General features: G+C 43.7%; 1 protein-coding gene across 1 annotated transcript in view; it reads right to left on the bottom strand.

The window, feature by feature from the left end:
* LOC139377498 (glutamate receptor ionotropic, delta-1-like) overlaps positions 1 to 23,122 on the bottom strand; it is a 417,048-nt gene that overhangs the window by 191,847 nt on the left and 202,079 nt on the right. Inside the window, exon 3 of the mRNA XM_071120533.1 lies at positions 14,598 to 14,882. Within this exon, the coding sequence (XP_070976634.1) occupies positions 14,598 to 14,882 (285 nt within the window). The remainder of the gene's footprint in view (positions 1 to 14,597; positions 14,883 to 23,122) is intronic.

Raw genomic sequence — 23,122 nt, 5'->3', positions numbered from 1 at the left:
TTAGCTACTTTTCTTGTCGAAACATGACAGTTCACTAATAATGATTGTCTCAATGAATGTATGGAGAAGTAACTAGCTACACTAACAATGTAGGTGACAGGATAGCATCCACACGTAGTTAGCTAATAACGTCAGCTACATAGCTTGAAGATAATGACATAGCAACACGCTAGTCAGCTAGCAGGCTAGAACGTTACCTTCAAGTTCCAGATTGTCAGCATCCTCATCATCGGTATCTGCGCTGTCCAGGACCACCGGCGGACTGGTAGTTGGTCGTTCACCCAACACATAAAGAAATTGACATGTCGCCGTGCCATTCCCGCTCCGATTATTATCGTCTTTTGCCTTCTTGCACACCCCTTTTAAATGTTCATCTTTTGCTGACCCTGGAGCCAGGTGCGTACGTATTCTTTCCCTTCCGTTTCCCTGGCTATGTACCTGTACACTGAGTGTACAAAACATTAAGAACACCTCCTCTTTCCATGACACAGACTGACCAGGTGAATTCAGGTGAAAGCTATGATCCCCGATTGATTGTTAAATCCACTTCAATTAGTGAAGATGAAGGGGAGGAAACAGGCTAAATAAGGATGTTTAAGCCTTGAGACAATTGAGACATGGATTGTAATATACAGTGCATTCGCAAGGTATTTTGACCCCTTGACATTTTCCACATTTTGTTACGTTACAGCTTTTTCTACGATGGATTAAATAGTCCCCCCCCCCTCATCGATTTACACACAATACCGCATCATGACAAAGCAAAATCTGTTTTTTTAGAAATGTTTGCAAATGCATTAATAATACAAAGCTGAAATATCACATTTACGTAAGCATTCAGACCCTTTTTCTCAGTACTTTGTTGAAGCACCTTTTGGCAGCGATGACAGCCTCGAGTCTTCTTGAGTATGACACCTGTATTTTGTGAGTTTCTCCCATTCTTCTCTGCAGGTCCTCTCAAGCTCTGTCAGATTGGATGGGAAGCGTCGCTGCACAGCTATTATCAGGTCTCTCCAGAGATGTTCGATTGGGTTCAAGTCCAGGCTCTGGCGGGGCCACTCAAGGACATTTAGAGACTTAGCCCGAAGGCACTCCTGCGTTGTCTTGGCCTTTCCCTATTCTCGGGTCCTGAGTGCTCTGCAGCAGTTTTTCATCAAGGACCTCTCTGTACTTTGTTCCATTCATCTTTCCCTCGATCCTGACTAGTCTCCCAGTCTCTGCCACTGAAAAACATCCCCCCACAAATTGATTCTGCCACCACCATAACTCTCCGTAGGGATGGTGCCAGGTTTCCCCCAGACGTGACGCTTAGCATTCAGGCCAAAGAGTTTAATCTTGGTTTGATCAGACCAGAGAATCCTGTTTCTCATGGTCTGAAAGTCCTTTAGGTGCCTTTTGGCAAACTCCAACTGGGCTGTCATGTGCCTTTTACTGAGGAGTGGCTTCTGTCTGGCCACTCTACCATAAAGGCCTGATTGGTGGAGTGCTGCAGAGATGGTTGTCCTTCTGGAAAGTTATCCCATCTCCACAGAGGAACTCTGGAGCTCTGTCAGAGTGACTATCGGGTTCTTGGTCACCTCACTGACCAAGGCCCTTCTCTCCCGATTGCTCAGTCTAGCCGGGAGGCCAGCTCTAGGAAGAGTCTTGGTGGTTCCAAACTTCTTCCATTTAAGAATGATGGATGTCACTGTGTTCCTGGGGACCGTCAATGCTGCAGAAATGTTTTGGTACCCTTCCCCAGATCTGTGCCTCGACACAGTCCTGCCTTAGAGCTCTATGGACAATTCCTTCAATTCCTCATGGCTTGGTTTTTGCTCTGACATGCACTGTCAACTGTGGGACCTTTATATAGACAGGTGTGTGCCTTTCCAAATCATGTCCAATCTATTGTATTTGCCACAGATGAACTCCAATCAAGTTGTCGAAACATCTCAAGGATGATCAATGGAAACATGATGCACCTGAGCTCAATTTTCGAGTCTCATAGCAAAGGGTCTGATTACAAATAAAGTATTTCTGTTATGTAGTTTTTATACATTTGCAAACATTTCTAAAAACCTGTTTTCTCTTAGTCATTATGGGGTATTGTGTGTAGATTGATGAGGGAAAATTATTGTATCCATTTTAGAATATGGTTGTAATGTAACAAAATGTGGAAAAAGGGAACGAGTCTGAATACAGTACTTTCCGAATGCACTGTATGTGCCACTCAGAGGGTGAATGGGCAAGACAAAAGACTTTAAGTGCCTTTGAACGTGGTATGGTAGTAGATACCACGTGCACCGGTTTGTGTCAAGAACTGCAATGCTGCTGGATTTTTTAAGCTCAACAGTTTCCTGTTTGTATCATGAATGATCCACCACCCAAACGACATCCAGCCAACTTGACACAACTGTGGAAAGGATTGGAGTCAAAATGGCTGGATGTCAATACCCAACACATTGGATATGAGGTGAGGTCACTTTTTCTCCCTGCGGTTGCTAGTTCTAGACTGTATAGAGTGAGGCCGGAATGTTCTAGGTGTATGGATGACTGGCCAGCCAGTTAATACTTTTCCTAGTCCCAAAGACTGGAGCTATTTGATATTCACTTAATTCTCTCACTCCAGAGAGCTGGCACACAGCACCTCTGCTTCTCAGGTCCAGTGGAGAAACTCCACACTCATCCATCCTCCAGAGAGAGAGAGAGAGCGAGAGAGCGAGAGAGAGAGAGAGAGAGAGAGAGAGAGAGAGAGAAAGAGACAGACAGACAGACAGACAGACAGACAGAGAACTTCAGTGCTAAGACTTTTTCTCAGTCTAGGTTGTTGTAAATCCGGATTGGACAACCCTTCGATAAATGCATTTTCACCATGTCTTGGTAAGAGCATCTCAGAAGAACGCACGAGACGGTGACTCCTTTCAAATTACTTCTTCCCTCCCACTGTTTCACTCAGAGCTGAAGAGAAGCCGTCGAAGGAGGAGGCGGAGGGGGACAAAATGACTTCAGCTTCAAAGTAGAGTAGAGAGCCAAAAGCAATTGCGCATCTAAGACCAGGCTAATGCCCTGGCCCCTACCAACAAGCACATGGAGGAGCTCAGCGTAATCTGCCTGGGTCAAAGAGGAAGCTACAATAGGCCTACACCCTCATTCTCCCCCAAGAGCATTGGGATCCCATTTAAATATCTTGGCTGAAAACACACCTCGCTGTCACAGGCAAATGGCTAGATCCCCAGGAGCTAGGGGAGCGAGGAGAGAAGTGTCATTTATCATGGCGGCTGCTGGTGCCTCCCGCCTTCCCTCCATCGGTGTCCCTGACTGAGGAGAGGCGAGGCGCGGGGGAAGAGATTGAAGGGTCTAAGGCTGCTGTCAAACCCTGCTCTATTAGCAGCAAAGGCAGAGTTATGCAGAGTGATTACCCAAAGGGCAAGGGTTTCGGTATGATGTGTTGAGATGTATCCGTTATCCGTTTTTTTCCCTCATAAAAGTACAATATAGTGTTTTTATGGATTTGAGCCTGCATATTATGTTATCGTGACAGCTACAGTGTAATGCATCACATTACTTTACATCAGACGCAGTATGAATAGTCTCCATAACGCTTTTTTAACATTTCTTGGCCATGTGGGATGAGTCACAACAGGACAGGCATTGTAAGGGAGCTACCCAACAGCTCTCATAGAGGAGAAGAAAATGGCAAAACACAAAAACAGTTAATAAAGACAAATGTCAAAGTGTGTTCAGTTTAATCTACCAGGTCCAGTCAGAAAAGCATTTATGTCGTATCAGATCATATTATATCACACCTATATCACACCTTTGAGAGAGAGAGAGAGAGAGAAACAGAGAACAAGAGAACTTCAGTGCTAAGACTTTTTCTCAGTCTAGGTTGTTGAAGTAAAAAAAAATTATATCTTTATTTAACTAGGCAAGTCACATAAGAGCAAATAATTATTTACAATGACGGCCTACCCCGGCTTAACCCTGTAATTGGGAGGGTAATGGGAGACTTCAGTATGGATGGACTTGGAGGACTCAAGTTCGTGTTAAGAACAAATTAAAGTGAGATGACTTGTGATCTCGCTTTCTCGCGCCCCCCTCTCTCCAATTACCTCATGTCTTTCTCCCCCTCTCTCTACCTCCCCTGACATGTCTCTCTCTTCCTCCCCATATCTCCATCAATATCCTACTCTCATAGCACTCCCATCACCCTCACAACCCCCCAGTCTCCTAGACCATCCACGTCACATGGTGAGGGCCCAAGGTGAGTGTGCTGGGTGGAGTTTAAGAAGGAGACGGAGTCATTAACACACACAGCCTCTCACCGAGTCCCTATTCCCGCTACCACCTCTTCCCCTTAGTGAAGATCCCTGGCCAATTAGGGACTATAGTGAGAGGCAACATCAAAGCATTGGCGATAAGAAAGAAAATAGAAGAACCCAAAAATTGGAGCTGCTGCAGGTGTCCAGACAATATCACTTGCAGGCCCCGCTGAATGCTTAATCAGCGACAACAAATTGACGCTGCGAATCTGACGACCATGAAGGCTCCGCTCAACGACCATCCCCGAAGAATTCATCATCAGCTCGACGTGTGTGAAGTCCGACCGCTGATGAGAAGCTACACTCTGAAATACAGTGTCGAAGCGGTCATCACGATTGCCTCAAAGTTAAAGATGGTCAAAGAAAAGGGTCTTAGTACTTTGGGTGAAATTGGCAGCAGGAAGTCGCCATTGACTCTCCTAACACAGATTTGTGTTTTTAAGCATAGAATGCACATAGAATGCACTCTGTGGGCTAGTGTATGTCTACTTAAAGTAACGGGAGGTTTTTACTGTGCCTCACAAAGAATACAATACCGGTACATTGAACATCAAGACTCAGTCATTCTGAGACAGGAATATAATTACCAGGCTGGCATTCTCTGTTGGCTCACTGTGACTGTGAATCTGGCAATGGTTTAGTGTAAATGAGGCCGCTTTTAAAAAATGTGTATTAGTTAATACAGCCATAAATATGTATAAGCCGTCATAAGATCTTTAAGTGGATTCTCAAAATAACTGAATTCCTATTAAGAATTGAACATGATGAGGAGTGAGCGCTGTCACTGGATATGGATTCCAATTGAGAGCCATACATTCAATCACATGTAAATTAAGCCAGAATTACTGACACTTTTCATAAACGTCTGGCAGTAAAATTTACATCCAGTGTGGCTGACTTAAATCAGAGTGAGCTCACTCAGGCAGCTCTGGTATACGTGTGAAATATGGAGCGGCATTAAATTAAATTATTTACACACGCATGGCCCTACACTACAAGCAAAAGAAAAAAAACGAAACAGCCGCCAAAGGAACATCTGTACTGTGGCACCTGACAATTGATGATAATTCCCCTCCATTCGGGCACACCCTATCATCTCCTCCGCTCCCCCAACGCTTCACACCATTCTCAGAGTGAATTCCCGATGATATACATTTACGTCATCTTCGAATGATTCAAATGTTAACCATGCTAACGAGGGCAGCACTTCCTGTGCTCCCACATAGGCGTCAACTAGTCTGCCTTCCAGAGGAGAGGATAGGAAAGGAGAAGGGCTGGCGGGCTGCTTTGTAGCTGGGTGCTGCTGGAGGATCAGCCTGGACCTGTGATGTGAGGTGACTTCTGTTGGCCTCTACTGGAGCAAGCTGCCTCAGAGCATCAAGCAGCTCTGGGAATTATCACTCAGCATTATATAGAGAAATGTATATTCAGAAAGTATTCACGTCCCATTACTTTTTGCACACTTTGTTGTGTTACAGTCCATTTTAAATGGATTCAATTGGGATTTTGTGTCACTGGCCTACACACAATACCTCATCATGTCAACGTGGAATGAAGTTTTAATTTTTTTTTAAATATATGAATAAAAAAAATGTCCAGGCTTTTGCCATAGATGGCAAAGTGCTCGTCTCTGGACCACACAAGCTTTAGACTGCATTCTGCAAAGGCACTTGTCTCTCTCTACATTGGTGACCAGGGTGGAATCCTTCTGATACGTCTACGCCGGATAGTTCTACAGTCTCCATCAGAGGTCCAGGCTTTTGGCACATAGACGGTAAAGTTCTCCTCTCTGGACTGCAACATTGTAGGATTGTGCCTTCCGCGGCACATGATATACACTACGTGACTAAAATGCTCATCTCATTCCAAAACCGTGGGCATTAACATGGCGTTGATCAAACCCTTTGCGTCTATAACAGCCTCCACTCTTCTGGGAAGGCTTTCCACTAATTGTTGGAACATTACTGCGGGAGACTTGCTTGCATTCAGCCACAAGAGCAGTGGTGAGGTCGTTCACTGATGTTGGGCGTTTAGGCCTGGCTCGCTGTCGGTGTTCCTATTCATCCCAAAGGTGTTTGATGGGGTTGCGGTCAGGGCACTGTGCAGGCCTGTCAAGTTTATCCACATTGATCTCGACAAACCATTTCTGTATGGGCCTCGCCTTGTTCACGGGGGCCTTGTCATGCTGAAACAGGAAAGGGCCCTCCCCAGACTGCCAGATGGTGAAGCATGATCCATCACTCCAGAGAATGCGTTTCCACTGCTCCAGAGTCCAATGGTGGCGAGCTTTTCACCACTCCAACCGACGCTTGGCATTGCGCATGGTGATCATGCCCAATGGTGATCACGCACTGCTCCCGACGAACAGTTTTTGTGCTGACGTTGCTTCCAGAGGCAGAATGGAACTCGGTTGTGAGTGTTGCAACCGAGGACAGAAGATTTTTACACGCTATGCGCTTCAGTACTCGGCGGTCCCGTTCTTGTGAGTTTATGTGGCCTACCACTTCAAGGAGCCGTTGTTGCTCCTAGATGTTTCCACTTCACTATAACAGCACTTACAGTTGACCGGGGCAGCTCTAGCAGGGCAGACATTTGATGAACTGACTTGTTGGAAAAGTGGCATCGTATGACGGAGTCACCGAGGTCTTCAGTAAGGCCATTCTAATGCCAATGTTTGTCTATGGAGATTGCATGGCTGTGTGGCTCGCTTTTATACACCTGTCAACAATGAGTGTGACTGAAATAGCCGAATCCACTAATTTGAAGGTGTGTCCACATACTTTTGTATACCGTATATTGTGTACATTGATTGGCTGGAATGGAGCGAATGGAATGGTATCAACCACATCTCTTTTTTTCACTCTATTCCACCAATTCTACTCCATTCCAGCCACTGTTATGAGCCGTCCTCCCCTCAGCAGCCTGCACTGCTATCTACATGTTTTTATTTGGGTTTCTATGCAAAGTATATGATTGAATGTTTCTTAAAGCCTGCAGCTATTTACTTTGAATGAGACATATAATCATGTCAAAACATAATTCAAAAATGTCGTTTTTTGAGAGATAGCTAATGAAAACACACATGGACTTTTACAGTAGCTGGCTAGGCTAGTCAAACTAACATTAGCTAGATTTAAATAAATTGGCTAGATAGAAGCAGGCCATTGGCTGCCTTCATGTATGTACAAGGGTTCTGATTGGTTCCAAGTTTAGCAGTTCGGCAAATTTGAATTAATTGAAGGTGCCAACAAATGTTATAGTCATCATAAAAATGTTTATACAGGAGTATACAAAAAAAATATACTCCTCCCTCGACGGGGGGTCAATCAACTTCACGTTTTTGGCTTCGGATCACCAAGTAGGTGGTGTTATCAGGATTCATAGGCTAGTAACGCTGCAAGCTAAGATAAACAAGAAAGCAGACGAGCTTAAGGCCACAGTAGGCGTTTATTTAGGCACTAATGCTCTGTAAATATGTATCTCTATCTAGTAAGGGTTCGGGGTACACCCTTAGCATTCTCGCCAGGCTTAGGCAATAGCTGCCGTGAAATGAGCAATCGCAGAGTTCACTTGTTCGGCTGTAGCAGATAGGATCTGCTAGATGGAGACTAATTAACTGGCAATACTTTGTTACTTGACTTGGGCAGATGGTAGGGGTGACTGGCTTGGGAGTGGATTTGTCCTCCTTTTCCTCCACTCCGAAAGCCGAGGATTGCACTCCCGGGGGGGGGGGGGGGGGGGGGGGGGGGGGACTGTTTGTATAAATAAATCTGTCTGGGTTCATGTCGTTCCTGCATTCTGCAGGGTGTCTCGATAATATCATCCCTCATTTTGAATGACACAGCGAGGGGTAAGGGAGCGGTAAAAGGTAATAGGAGTTCTAGGAGTGACTCAGCTGATTTCAATCCAGACATCTCCTCTCCTCCTCCTCGTCCATAAATGAAATCACCTCCGCAGGCTGATATTTGTTTATTTATACTGAGGCTGGCATTACTATCAGGACAGTGGGCATTAAGAACTGCTACAGTAATAACCCCCCCCCCCCCCTGACTTTACGGCCTGTGATTCATAAAGGTACACCACTAAATATAATGAAATTGCTGCGGACCAAACGTCTAGACTGGGAAAATACAGGTAACTGCCAAAATAGTTAATAGGGCATTGGGCCACCACAAGCTGCCGGAACAGCTTCAATGCACCTTGGAATAGATTCTACAAATGTCTGGAACTCTATGGGAACGATACATTTTCCCATGAGTCATTCCATAATGAGCTGTTTTGTAGATGGTGGTAGAAAACGCTGTCTCAAGCGCCACTCCAGAACCTCCCATAAGTGTTCAATTGGGTTGAGATCTGGTGACTGAGACGGCCACGACATATGGTTCACATCGTTTTCATGCTCATTAAACCATTCAGTGGCCACTCATTCCCTGTGGATGGGGGCATTGTCATCCTATGGGGGCCATGGCCATGTTAGCCAAAATAGTTCAATATACTATGCATCCCTCACTTACTCGTATTTCCGTTATTTGGGCAGCTACCTGTACATGCATAAGCAAAATGATGAAGCCGAGAAGTAAATTAATAATTTCAGCTAGAGTGCTAATAGGGAAAGTATTAGCACATCAGGTCAGGCACATGGGGTGTTGAACTGGTGCTGAACTTCAAATGCCCTGCATTCAACTCTGATAGTGATTATGAAAATCTTATGTGGCGAACCCTGAACCTGTGTATCCACTCAACCAGTTTACCCCGACCCCTATAAATGACCTATCACCAACATAAGAATACACTGAGGGTACAAAACATCAGGAACATGTTGAGTTGCACACACCCGTTTGCCCTTTGAACCGCCTCAAAAGTGTTCCAGAGGGATGGTGGCCCATGTTGACTCCAATGCTTCTCACAGTTGTGTCAAGTTGTCTGGATGTTCTGTGGAAGTTGAAGTTCTTGACACTTTCAAGCCGGTGCGCCTGGCACTTACTGTTGTAGCTTTTGCACTCAGAGCAGCTTAAATTTGTCGGGGAACGGACTCGGCAAGGTGGTGAAAGCCTCTACAGGGATGCCGTCCCATATTGACCCCCAATGCTTCCCACAGTTGTGTCAAGTTGGCTGGATGTCCTTTAGGTGCTGGACCATTCTTGATACACACGGGGAAACTGTTGAGCGTGAAAAACCCAGCAGTAGTGTATTTCTTGACACAAACCGATGCGCCTGGCAACTTCAGCCCTACCCTGTTCAAAAGGCACTTGAATTTTTTTCTTGCCCATTCACCTTCTGAATGGCACACACACACAATCCATGTCTCAATGTCTCAAGGCGTAAAAAAAAAAAATCCTTGTTCAACCTGTCTCCTCCCCTTCATCTGAACTGATTGAAGTGGATTTAACATGTGACATCAATAAGGCGTCATCACTTTCACCTGGATTCCCCTGGTCAGTGTCTTGGAAAGAGCAGGTGTCCTTAATGTGTTGTACACTCAGCGCATAGATATATTACAGCCTGTCAGCTCCAGACAGCATTGTAAACCATCAGGCGGAAATTAAGGCAGAAACCCATGTACAGCATTGTGAGGTCACAACCCCGTGAGTCAACACACATCATCCAGCCCTCATTGCTTCTCACCTCACTCTCCCTTTTTTTTCTCTGTTTTCACAAAGTCAGGAGGCTTTCGATCCAGGCTGGCTAACAGGTGCCTCTTATTGGTGCTGATGAAAACAGGAAGTCCCAGCATGAGTATGGAACCTGGTCGAAAGCAGTGCACCATATAAGGGACAGGGTGACAATCCAGTCCCTGGTTGCAGCCAGCCTTAACCCAGCCCGCCTGTGTGTGATTGGGAGTCCATATTTGATGTGGCCCTAGCTGCTGTGTCATGCTCGGTGGAACATTCGACGGAGCCTGAGCCGAAGCACTGTGTGAAGGACGGAGCAGATCAATGCAACGGGTAAATCAATTCAATGAACTGTAACGGTGGTGTGTTTTCGCCCTTCTCTCCACATTTCCTCATTCTATAGAGACCCGCTGTCTAAATCCTGAGTCCCAACGCCTCCCACAGGATAATGACATAGCCCAGCCAATCGAGTGGGGCTCGATTATTAAAGCTGCAATATGTCACTTTTTGGGAGACCCGACCAAATTCACATACAAACGTGAGTTATAGATCTGTCATTCTCATGGCAAAGCAAGTCCAAGAAGCGGTAGATCTGTTCTATGTGCGCTATTTCTTGGCTTCGCATTCTTAAGTTTTGTTTTTGTATCTTTTATTTTCGGTTTTGTACACCAGCTTCTTACACCTGAAAATACAATATTTTGGGTTATGGAAAATATATTTCACAGTGGTTAAGATGGTACAATGATTCTCCGTACTTTACAAACATTTTAGTAACCAGGAAATGCCGGAGCGATTTCTGCATAGTGCACCTTTAATGAATGAATGTATTTATTCATTCATTACTCACTCGGTTATTTTTTACAAGACTGACCCCGTGTTCAAAGCAGTGCTATGTAGCAAGTGGCGTGCATGGTATAACCAAAAGGACTGCTTTCACAATCCGCAATGATGGCAACTAGTTTGGCTGACGCGACCCGGGTAAAGTCAGGAGGACTTCGAGTTAGGTGTTAGCCAGATATATGGAGAACGCAGAGCAGTAAACATGGTCTCGGCAGTTGTTTCTAACCATATGCCAGCCAAAAACTGTCTACTCCACACTGTTCATGGGACTGAAGTTAAAAAAATAAAAAATAAATGCTATTTCTGCATTTCAAGCAGCATCACTGCACACATTTCTATAACAGGTAAGAGGGATTTGCCCTTTTGTCCTTTTGTCAGCAAGCAAGAAGAGGGAATTGTCTGTGCTTTATGGAGCGAAGCAGGATTTCCATGAGGAAGTAACAGAGAAAAAGAATGAGAGAGAAAGTGAGAGAGTGCGACAGCAAAATAAACAGAGAGAGAGAAGAGAGAGAGAGAGACACAGACGTAAAGTGAATTAGAAGAGAGAGAGAGAGAGAGAGGATGCAAGACAGACAGAATTAAAAAATGAAAGGGAGAATGAGCATGGAGGTTAAGAGAGGACAGGGGAGGCAAGGGAGGCAGTGTGGAGAAGGGGGAGATGGGATGGAAGCCGCAATGCAATCCAAGGACTCTCCTTAATCATCATCATTCAGCTGTCAGGCCTGGGCCAGGCTGGAGCCAGGCCTGGACACCCAAACCCAGACCCCATCTGCTCCTAATAAACTTAAACAAAGGCCTTAATTTGAATAAATGTGCCTTTTTCTCCTCCCCTCACTTTTTTAATGCCTTTGCTCATCAAAGGGAGGGATATTGCTGAGGTTGGGTTTGGGGGGATGGAGTTGTGGGGAGGAAAAAGCTGGCTTGTATATGCCTGTTTATAATCCAACTCATTTGGTGAGTCAGATAGTTCGGTGACAACCATTTCTTGTGCTCTGTTATGACCTTCGATTGTAAAGTGTAGTGTTGCGCGACCCTCTTTTGTAACGTCCACATGCATGTTTGTTTACCTTGAGAACAGAAAGACATTATGCATCCTCGACGGCCTCTAAAACTCTTTGAAACACTAGAAGAATATCATAATAGAACATAATAGAACTGTATACAGGTTTGAGGTCAGGCGGTGTCAGAGGAAGCCCCAATTTTTTTTCCGAAAGGCTCCAGCCACCCAAGACTTAGGCTGTTCTCTCTGGTACCGCACATCAAGTGGTACCAGTGCACCAAGTCTGGAAACAACAGGACCCTGAACAGCTTCAATCCCCAAGCCATAAGACTGCTGAACAAGACTGCTAAATAGCTCATCAAATATCTACACGGACTACCTGCACTAACCCTTTTTTTTTGCACTAACTCTCTTGCACTGACACACACTGGACTCTACCCACACAGTCACGTACTTACACGGACACTCCAACACACACACACACACCCACGCGCTACATATGTTCACACACGCGTAACATGTGCACACATGCATGCTGGCGCAACACAGACTTTCACACTCACCACATATGCTGCTGCTGCTACTGTCTATTATCCATCCTGTTGCCTAGTCACTTTACCCCTACCTAAAGGGAGCTCCAAAGGTATTGGGACACGACACCTACTTTTTAATTATACAATGACTATGAGGTTAACGTGCAGACTGTCAGCTTTAATTTGAGACATGCTAATCTCTCACAATTACAATAACAGTGGAGGTTAGCATTTTTTGGGGGGGGTAATGATTTGCATGCCTCTGTAAGATTCATTCAGGATTATCCGTAATCATGGTAGCGTCCACGTTAATGTAGGAGTGTTTAGAAACATATTTCATTCTTATTTACAATCAAAGTGACTCAAAATGACTATACATTATTTACCATTCATTTCTATTGGGCACAAAATAATCTGAATCAGAATGAAAACAAACTGCAAACGCATCCAACAAGTTTGTAGTCACAAGCTTGATGTGTTCGTTATCTGCTGGGAATATGGGACCAAATACTAAACTTTTGACTACTTTAATACACATAAGTGAATTTGTCCAAATACTTTTGGCCCCCTAAAATAGTTTTGGTACCCCAAAGGTCGTACTTCTGCACATTGACTCGGTATTGGTACTCCCTGTATATAGCCATGTTATTTTTTACTCATTATTGTTATCCGTTAATTCACTGTGTATTCATTTCTTGTCACTATTTAAACTTTTCATGAAATGGTTTTATCTTTAACTCTGCATCGTTGGAAAAGGAACCATAAGTAAGCGTTTCACTGACAAATACAATTTGATTTGATTTGATTCATTGGCCAAAACTACGTGGGGATGATGCAACAATCGGTGTACAGAACTCCATAGGAATTGAAGTCATACGAAGATGCTGTGGGGAAAATATTGAAGGATTCACATTAAACAAATCCTCTACAGGCTAACACTTTATATACACTAGCTATCTTAATTGCCGTAGAAGTAAATTGACATCACTTTTGCTTTCTTAAAAGTCCAATTACAGGATGCAACACAAGCTAATACGGTGAAACAAACAGGTTTATGAAAGCAATTAAAAACCATTCGTATTAAAATGCCACATTCACTAAGAGAACAAATGAAGAAGCGCAAAACATGAAGATATAACAGCCGTTTCTAATCTCTTCCTCGTGTGGATAGAGTGCCGTATCAGCTTGCTCGTGGTTTTGATCAACAACAGAATAGCAGCCGGAAACATTCATATCTTACCCCTAATATGGCCAATGCCACCCACACATGCACTGCAATCTGCTACACTGTTCTGAGAATCCAAATCCCATGGTGAAGAACTGAAAGTCCCTCATAGGCTGTGTTTAGACAGGCAGCCCAATTCTGATATATTTTTTTCACTATTTGGTCTTTTGACCAATCAGATCAGCTCTGGGAAAGATCTGACGTGATTGGTCAAAAGACCAGTTAGTAGAAATAAATATCAGAATTGGGCTGCCTGTGTGAACATGCCGGTAAGCAGTCATCCGACAATAATGAAATAACCTGGGTAATACTGATAAAGACCCTGGTTCAAGGGCATCACTGAAGCAAACCAAACATAGACAGGTTGAACTTCCGAACTTTTCTGTTGCCTCTCTCTACATTCAAAAATGTAGACACATCAGTCTATAACGGAACAATATCAAATAGGAAATAGTATTCTAATCTAAAAGCATTGAGCTGCAAGGAACATGCTGTAAAATCATGGATCCAATCATGGAGCTGCTGTACAGTACATTCCATCATACATTTACATTTGTAACTTTAGCAGACGCTCTTATCCAGAGCGACTTACAGCTAGTGCATTCATCTTAAGATAGCTAGGTGGGACAACCACATATCACAGTCATAGTAAGTACATGTCCCTGAATAAAGTAGCAATCAGCAAAGTCAGAGCTAGTAAAGGGGGGGGGGTAAAGTGTGAGTGTGAGTTCTCAAGTGGGTTTGCGCTACTATCTGACTCATTTGATCCTGATTAACACCATTCAATAAGTCTCAGGAACAGGTGGTTCGTTGATGAGTAAGACAGCCTCTCTCCCTCTTCTCACAGCGAGATTCCCATGTGACCGTGAGTAAGCTCCATTTACTCCATCTGATCGCTCAACCCTGAGGGGCTCCATTGATTGGGGCACCTGTGTCGCCGGAACCACCCCACCCTTCACCCCTCGCCCCCACACCCCTCGTCATCAACCTCCTTCCACCATGCTCCAGAATCCTTTTTTAAGCTGCGGCTCTGAGGCGCGTTCACGAGCTAGGTAGAGCGGGCGCCAGTACATACTCCACACTTACCATACTCATTGTCATAAAAGACAATGAACTTCTGCCAGCGCAGCTCGCCGACCAGCGTGAGCATGACTTCGTTGAGGCGGACGGGTGGGCGCGCCGCCAAGGTGTAGCGCTGGCCATCAGGACTGGGGTTGAGCTGGCAGGCGGTGCGCGGCGAGCCCTCGCCGCTCCGCTGGACGTACAGGTGCGGGATGTGCATGGCGTCCGTCAGGGATTGGAGGGCGCTGGCCGATGCACAGCCCGTAGAGGTGACCAGGGCCAGGATGCCCTGGGTCATCAGCTCACAGGCTGGGGTAGGAGGTAGAGAGAGAGAGAGAGAGAGAGAGAGAGAGGATTAAGTACGGTGAAGTAAGCAGCCCATCAATCTCACTATAAAACACATACTGTACATTGTCATAAGAAGAAAATATAATATTATGAAAATCGAATTTTAGCCTTCTGTGAGTACTAATGCTCACATTACAGTGTTGAATGCATTGCCTTAAGTCAATGTGAGGAAACGATTAAGAATAATGATTAAGAAGAAACGGTTATTGTAAAGAGAGTCAGAGTCAATTGCTTCATGACTTCCCTTTGCAATCGCTCAGTTTGGATACACAACCACTGCATGCAACAGTGACTCTAGGCTTTGGCAGTTCCACAGTGGGCAGCTGACACAGATTACGCATTGCGTTACAGCAACTATAAAGGGATCTGAGTCTCAATCCCCTATAAGATCTTCTCTCTCTCCTCATGATTAGTATGACATTTTTCCGAATCTTCTCGAATATTTAGCTCACACACACCCTCGCAGGACTTGGCAACCTTGAGCACTGACTGCTCTTCATTTTAGAGGTCCTACAGAGCTAGGGTAAATTATTCCCGGTTGAGGGATTTAAAAACGAGACACACAGGACACACAGTGAGTGATCTTAAGCCCATTCGTTCACTGCACCATGAGTCCGCGACAAAGGAGAAAAGACAGTCTCACACTAACACTCGCCCACTGCAGAGGGCTTATGTTACGTTATCCGCAGCAGCTTAAGTAAGACCTCCAGAGACTAGGGCTGTATCCCAAATGGCACCCTATTCCCTGCATAGTGCACCACTTTTGAACAGAGCCCTATTGGTGCTGGTCAAAAGTAGTGTACTTTACAGGGTACGGGGTGCCATTTGGGATGGAACCCTTGGCTTGGACTGGGTGAATCCACAGAGTATAAGAGCATCGCTTTGGCTTTAAAACAAATACTGCTAATGAGGACGTAATCAAAGAAAGCACAGCACTATTCACAGCCCAAAAGCATGATGGGATTGATCTGCTTCACTCCCCATGTCTTTCAAAGAAAATCCCCCCTGTTCCTTTCCCCTGCTCCCCTGGTGAGAACACATCCCAGGGCAAACACCCGGGAGCCCAGCCCAGGCCCCTTACCTCCACATCAGCCAACATAATGGATCTGCCAACTGGATTTCCTTGATTGTTTTTAAGCTACTCAAACGGTGTCAAATGAAAATGAAATTAAAAGTGCCTCTAAAACCGTCTGGGATCAATACAAGGTTGGGGAGAATAGTGAGCGAAATTGTTTTTAATAAAAAAGAGAGAATGGGGCCAAGATGGGGTGAGGAGGAGGATTCATTGAATGACTTGCTGACACAAGACAAAAGGGATTGCTCATTGTCTGGCTGGCTATTACTCAAGGCCAATTGAGTGTTAAATCGTGTTACACTGAATTAAAAGCTCTGGTTTGTTGGTGGGTCTCCATCAATAGGACCTTTGCTCACTGTCTATATGCCCCCTGATCCCCCTACAGACAGGCTTTTACACACACACACACACACACACACACACACACACACACACACACACACACACACACACACACACACACACACACACAGACACAGACACAGACACAGACACACACAGTCTTGTACAGCAATCCTTGAGGGGACACACAATTCAGTCCCATTCAAAATCCCATTTTCCCTAACCCTAACCTGTAATCTTACCCTTAGCCTAACCTTAACCTTAACCTTAACCCTAGCTCCTAACCCTAACCATTAACGTAATTCTAACCTTAACTCTAATCCCCCTAGAAATAGCATTTGACCTTGCGAGGACTAACAAAATGTCTCCAGTTTGCTTACTATTCAGGAATAGTTAAACACGTCCACACACACACACAAGTATTGAGACATTTTTTGTTGTTTTGGCTCTGTATTCCAGCAGGAATTTAGGATTTGATATCGGGTGAACCGTTTAGAAATCACAGCACTTAAGTACATAGTCCCCACATTTTACGGCACCAAAGAATAGGGCCAAATTCACTTATTTGTATTAAAGTAGTCTGAAGTTTAGCATTTGGTCCCATATTCCAAGCACACAATGACTACATCACGCTTGTGACTCAACAAACTTGTTGGATGCATTTGCTGTTTGTTTGGATTGTGTTTCTAATTATTTTGTGCCCAATAGAAATTCAGATTAAATAATGTATTGTGTCATTTTGGAGTCCATTTTATTGTAAAAAAAGAAACCTGTTGAATATGTTTCTAAATACGCAATGTGGATGCTACCATGATTACGGATAGTCGTGAATGAATTGTGAATAATGATTACAGACGCACAAATACACTATATATACAAAAGTATGTGGACACCTCTTCAAATTAGGGGGTTCTGCTATTTCAGCCACACCCGTTACTGACAGGTGTATAAACTCAAGCACACAGCCATGCAATCTCCATAGACAAACATTGGCAGTAGAATGGCCTTACTGAAGAGCTTAGTGACTTTGAACGTGGCACCATCATAGGATACCACCTTTCCAACAAGTCAGTTTGTCAAATTTCTGCCCTGCTAGGGCTTCCCCGGTTAACTGTAAGTGCTGTTGTTGTGAAGTGGAAACGTCTAGGAGCAACAACAGCTCAACCGCGAAGTGGTAAGCCACACATGATCATAGCACGGGGCTGAAGCGTAGTGCGTAGTGCATAAAAATAATCTGTCCTCGGTTGCAACACTGACTACCAAGTTCCATTCTGCCTCTGGAAGCAACGTCAGTACAATAACTGTTCGTCGGGAGCATTATGAAATGGGTTTCCATGGCACACAAGCCTAAGATCACCATGCGAGAGAGGTGAAAAGCTTGCCACCAATGGACACTGGAGCAGTGGAAACATGTTCTCTGGAGTGATGAATCATGCTTCACCATCTGGCAGTCTGACAAACAAATCCGGGTTTGGCAGATGCCAGGAGAACGCTACCTACCAGAATGGATAGTGCCAACTGTAAAGTTGGTTGGAGGAGAAGTAATGGTCTGGGGCTGTTTTTCATGGTTTGGGCTATGCCCATTAGTTCCTGGGAAGGGAAATCTTAACGCTACAGCATGCAATGACATTCTAGAGGATTCTGTTATTCCAATTTTGTGGCAACAGTTTGGGGAAGGCCCTTTCCTATTTCAGCATAACATAACAATGCCGACGTGCAAGAGAGGTCCATACAGAAATAGTTTGTCGAGATCGGTGTGGAAGAACTTGACTGGCTTATACAGAGCCCTGACCTCAACTTCCTCGAACACCTTTGAATTGGAACGTCGACCGGTAGCCAGGTCTAATCGCCCAACATCAGTGCCTGACCTCACTAACGCTCTTGTGGCTGAATGGAAGTCCCCGCAGATACGTTCCAACATCTAGTGGAATGCCTTCCCAGAAGAGTGGAGGCTGTTATCGCAGCAAAGGCGGGACCAACTCCATATTAATGCCCCCGATTTTGGAATGAGATGTTCGACAAGCAGGTGTCCACATACATTTGGTCATGTAGTGTATTATACCTCCAAGACATGCTAACCTCTCACCATTACAATAATATGATATTTATGCCTCTGTAACTTTCTCCCTCATCATTATTCACGATTCATTCAGGATTATCCATAATCATGGTAGCCTTGTAGAATTGTTTAGAAACATATTCCATTCTTATTTCCAATAAAAGTGACTCCAAAATGACACAATACATTATTTATTATGAATCTCTACTGGGCACTGAAACACAACCAAAACAAACAGCAAATGCATCGAAACAAATGTGTAGAGTCACTAGCGTGATGTAGTAATTGGATGCTATGAATGTGAGACCAAATACTTAACTTTTTACTACTTTAACACTCATATAAGTGAATTTCTTCCAATACTTTTGGTCCCCTATGTACAAAAAAAGGCTGTGACTTCTAAATGATTTACCTGATATGGAGGAAAATACCCTCAAATTAAAGCTGACAGTTTGCACTTTAGTCTCATAGTCATTGTGTTATTTTCAAATCCAAAGTGCTGGAGTGCAGAGCTAAAATAACAACAAAATTGTCACTGTCCCAATACTTCTGGAGCTCACCGTGGTTCAGTAAACACCTCACCTCATGCTCTTGAGGCCCGGGAACAAATTAGTGATTGAGGCTCCAGCACAGCGTCCCATTAGTGACTAATCCATTTTCTTGAGTCTAGACACAGCCCTCATGTCCTATTGGAGTGTTATAATTGCTAATGAGTTCTTCTCCAAAAAGAGCTAACGTGTGCATCACAACTAATTATCTTTATAAAATACCAATCTGTCATACCACCACCAGTCTCTGTGTGGGCTATGTCCTTCCTCAAACCAAAGGGAACTACAACATGGCTGTTTCTAAGCATTGATTGGCTGAGTCGTACAACGTCTCTATCAAGGTACAAGTACCTTTGATGGAAATGGATTGGATGGTCGGCGGCAAAATAAAGAGTACTCCGCAAAGAAATGTTATGGAGAACGGAGAGAACGGGAGCAGACTTCAGAGGGAAGAGAATCGTCTCGAGGGCTGAGGGCACATATCCCAATGTCATTTTCCATTTTCATCCCCCATGCTCAGGGAAAAGAAATCAGGCCAGGAAATCAACATGATTCAAAAGACCAGCTAATGTGAAAACCAGGAAGATCTCATTGGATTCACAGAAGAGGGGAACACCAGACTGCTGTAAATTGAACACATGCTTCACTGGATTATGGTAAGTGGGTTTCATCTGCTCTAAATCAATTGGGTCCCAAAACAGAGTAGAGGGGGAAACGACGTCCCTAAGAAAATGCAACCTGAAATCTCAGGTGTCGGCAATCTTCCCAATTGCTTTTTCAAGAAATAGGATGACCCTGTATTCCAACAATTTAAAGGCTGCATACTGCTCCATGTTCATCAAATGCCCTCACTCCAACTTCAGTGGGCCCCATTGCCATTACTGTAGGTAAACAATCAGCTTCATCTCATTTCAGTGTCAGTTCACTTTAGATGCGGCACCAATGGGTTGAAATTCTAATCTGCAGTGGTTCCCGCAGGTACCAGTCAAAAGTTTGAACACACGCATTCATTCCAGGATACTCCTTCCTTCCTGTCAGGAAATTGAACCGTGGTCTCCTGGGATTCACTGTCCCATGTTTACCACGGTATGTATTGTAGGCTATGTTTACTTGTCAGACTGCACAGTAGCCTCATAAACAAATGCAGGTGGCTTATATGTTCAAAATGCTTCACATGTTTTATTATCCAAATATAAAAGCATATACTCTGCAGTACTGTATCTCTTCATCTTTATGCTTTCGGTAATAAAATCATGATAAAAACACTCTTTCAAAAATGCAGAATTTTGATTTAGTTATGGATCCATAATGAATTACTATGGGAATAAATATCACTGAATTACAGAAATATTGGAACAAAGTTGTCTGATGAAGGCAAACAAATTGTTACTTACTGGAAAATACTTTTTCAAACACACATGGTGACATTGGACAGCGTCATTATGGCTATTAGCCTGGCTATATATTTTTTTAATAATCTCCAAAATATCGTTCTGTATAGCCTTCCCATCTATTTCAGCACTGCTTCGTGCTGCTCTGAGACAAGCATGGATAAATGAAAATGTTCATGATACTTTAAAGATATATGTGTTGAGCAAGTGATGTCTGCTAAACAATCAAGTTTGGTTTATTTCTGGAAAAACCTTTCTAAATAACGAACTGGCTTCATTTACAAATTAGTGAGAATGTCTCACCCCATGATCAAGAAATGCTTTTTTCTCGCTCAATCTCAAAAATATTGTTACTTTTGAAACAAAGTTATTATTATTGTTGTTATTATTATTAATTCATTTAGAATTATATAAAAGTCCCTTAGATATTCTCAGATATTCTCACAGATCCTAATGGAAAATGCCCCTAAGATATTAATTTAGAATCCTCCAATCCTCTAAATGTAATTATTGGCGGAGAGTCACGTCATTGAAAAAAACATGTTTAGATTTACTGTAGGCCTACCATAGGCAAAATGAGTATTGGTTACACTACAATTAGGGTGTGGAAATGCGCTGTAGCCTACTCCCAACCATCACGTTGTACAGAGCAATATTTTCAATTCCATCCTAATGGAAACCTTGACAGTTTTGCTTTTTGTTTTTCTAGGAATAGAAACACCATAATATTAATCTAATTGATTAAGCAACATTTCTTAAAATCAATCCCATGTACTATGTTATTACAAAAAAAGGTTTTAAATTCTCTAGTAATGCCAATATGGGAGACTATCAAATGCTTCTCAAAGATGCCCTCTGGTGGTCAAACTAGCACTAACCTGTATTAATTAACGTTTAAAAAAATGGCTGGCAATTAGATAACGTGCCATAGAATGCTACAGCAGCCCGCAAGGTGTGCTGCAGTATGATGCAACTTTTAAAGGAGGAACCACTGTACAGCTTAAATGTGTCTGTTTCTGCCTGTCTGTCTGTCTGTCTGTCTGTCTGTGTCCTCCTCCAATTCACTCTCCAATCTTCCTTTGGTTCATTAGCGTGAGAGAGGGAAATGTCACAGGCGGATTGTGTGCAGCATGAGACTCAGCTTTGAAGTGTATTCCACAGACGACACAGGATGGGATGGGAACGTCATTGGTAAGAAGTAATGATCTATTAACGAGTGGAGGAGGCACTAAGACATGCCAGAGGCCCTCATCCATCACCCGTAGACATCTCAGGGACAATGCCATTTTTCACCAGCAAAACAGGAGGAGGCAGTGTTTGGGGGAAATTCAGACTGATGACGTGTGTTCCAGGCTGTGTTCGAAATGGCACCCTATTCCCTACATAGTGAAAAAAGTTTGGCACTGGTGAGAAGTATGCACTATGCAGGGAATAGGGTGCCCATTTGGGACTTGGCCCCAGTTTATCCTCAGAATCCATTTCAGTGATGCCGCAGAAAATGATCTTAATTATTCATATCTGAATAGCTGCAGAAGGTTTGAATTCTCAACAATTTGCCTCTGTGTTCTACATTTGCACATATTTTTTTTAAAATGTGTTGTCTAATTGAAATGATGCAGTAATACTTTTAATCTAGTTTGTCTTTAAACCCTCCATCCAAGTCTCTGAAACCATCTATTCTGTGGATTAGGGTAATGTACCATCAACAGCATTGTCTCTCACAATAATCCCACTCAATTGAAGCACATTAAAATATATATATATTTTTTATTTTATTTATTTATTGGGTTCAAAGCAGACACTTCATTCATGCACTTTGGAATGTCTGGTTTTAGTTGAAAGATACAACAACAAAACAAATCCTACACTAGAGGGCTTTTGAATGCCTCGTGGGACCATCAGAACTGTCCTAGCCCGGTGGTCCAATCTGTTTGTGCCTCTCTGCATTCGTTCATTGGCATGCCAAACATTCAGCATGTGCCTTCGGAAAGAACTCACACCCCTTGACTTTTTTCTACATTTTGTTACGTTACAGCCTTATTTTAAAATGTATTAAACTGTCCCCCCCCCCCCCCCCCACCCCCCTCATCAATCTACACAAACCATTTCTGTATTGACCTTGCTTTATGTAAGGGGGCACTGTCATGCTGAAACATTGAAGGGACTTCCTTAAAACTGCTGCCACAAAGTAGGAACTAAATGGCCTAGCCCGAACCATGAAAACCAGCCTCAGACCATTATGCCTCCTCCACCAAACCTTACAGTTGAAACTATGCATTCGGGCAGGTAGCGTTCTCTTGTCTGTGGAGATTGCATGGCTGTGTGTTCGAATTTTATACACCTGTCAGCCACAAATTTGATTTGATGTGGCTGATGTAGCTAAATCCACTATTTCGAAGGGGTACTTTTGGCTATGTAGTGTATGTGTGCTGTATAACAATGATAGTTGTCTAAGGCATGTACAGAGCAGGACAAGGTTAGAATTTCAGAATTCTCCATACTGTGAAGTGACTTTGAGAACACACAGACAGAGCCAGTCTCTCTAAGGGCATGAGTGTGTGTGTCTCGGAGCAGAGAGGGAGAGAGGGTAAAGGTGGACTCCAGGCCATAGCAGGAGGGCTGTCGGGGGAATAAGAGTATAAGAACTCCCGAGAGAGGCTCAAAGAGTCTACATGCATCGTTATTTAGAAGGAATGGGAGGAATATCTCAATCATGTATTGACAAAGGACTATTAATTACCATACTATCAGGGAATTGTTTGATCTATATCATTTGAAGTTTTGAT

Source organism: Oncorhynchus clarkii, chromosome 20, assembly GCF_045791955.1.
Source record: "Oncorhynchus clarkii lewisi isolate Uvic-CL-2024 chromosome 20, UVic_Ocla_1.0, whole genome shotgun sequence".
NCBI classification, from domain to species: domain Eukaryota; kingdom Metazoa; phylum Chordata; class Actinopteri; order Salmoniformes; family Salmonidae; genus Oncorhynchus; species Oncorhynchus clarkii.
The sequence above is the reverse complement of the archived record's forward strand: the minus strand, read 5'-3'. Positions and strand labels throughout refer to the sequence as shown.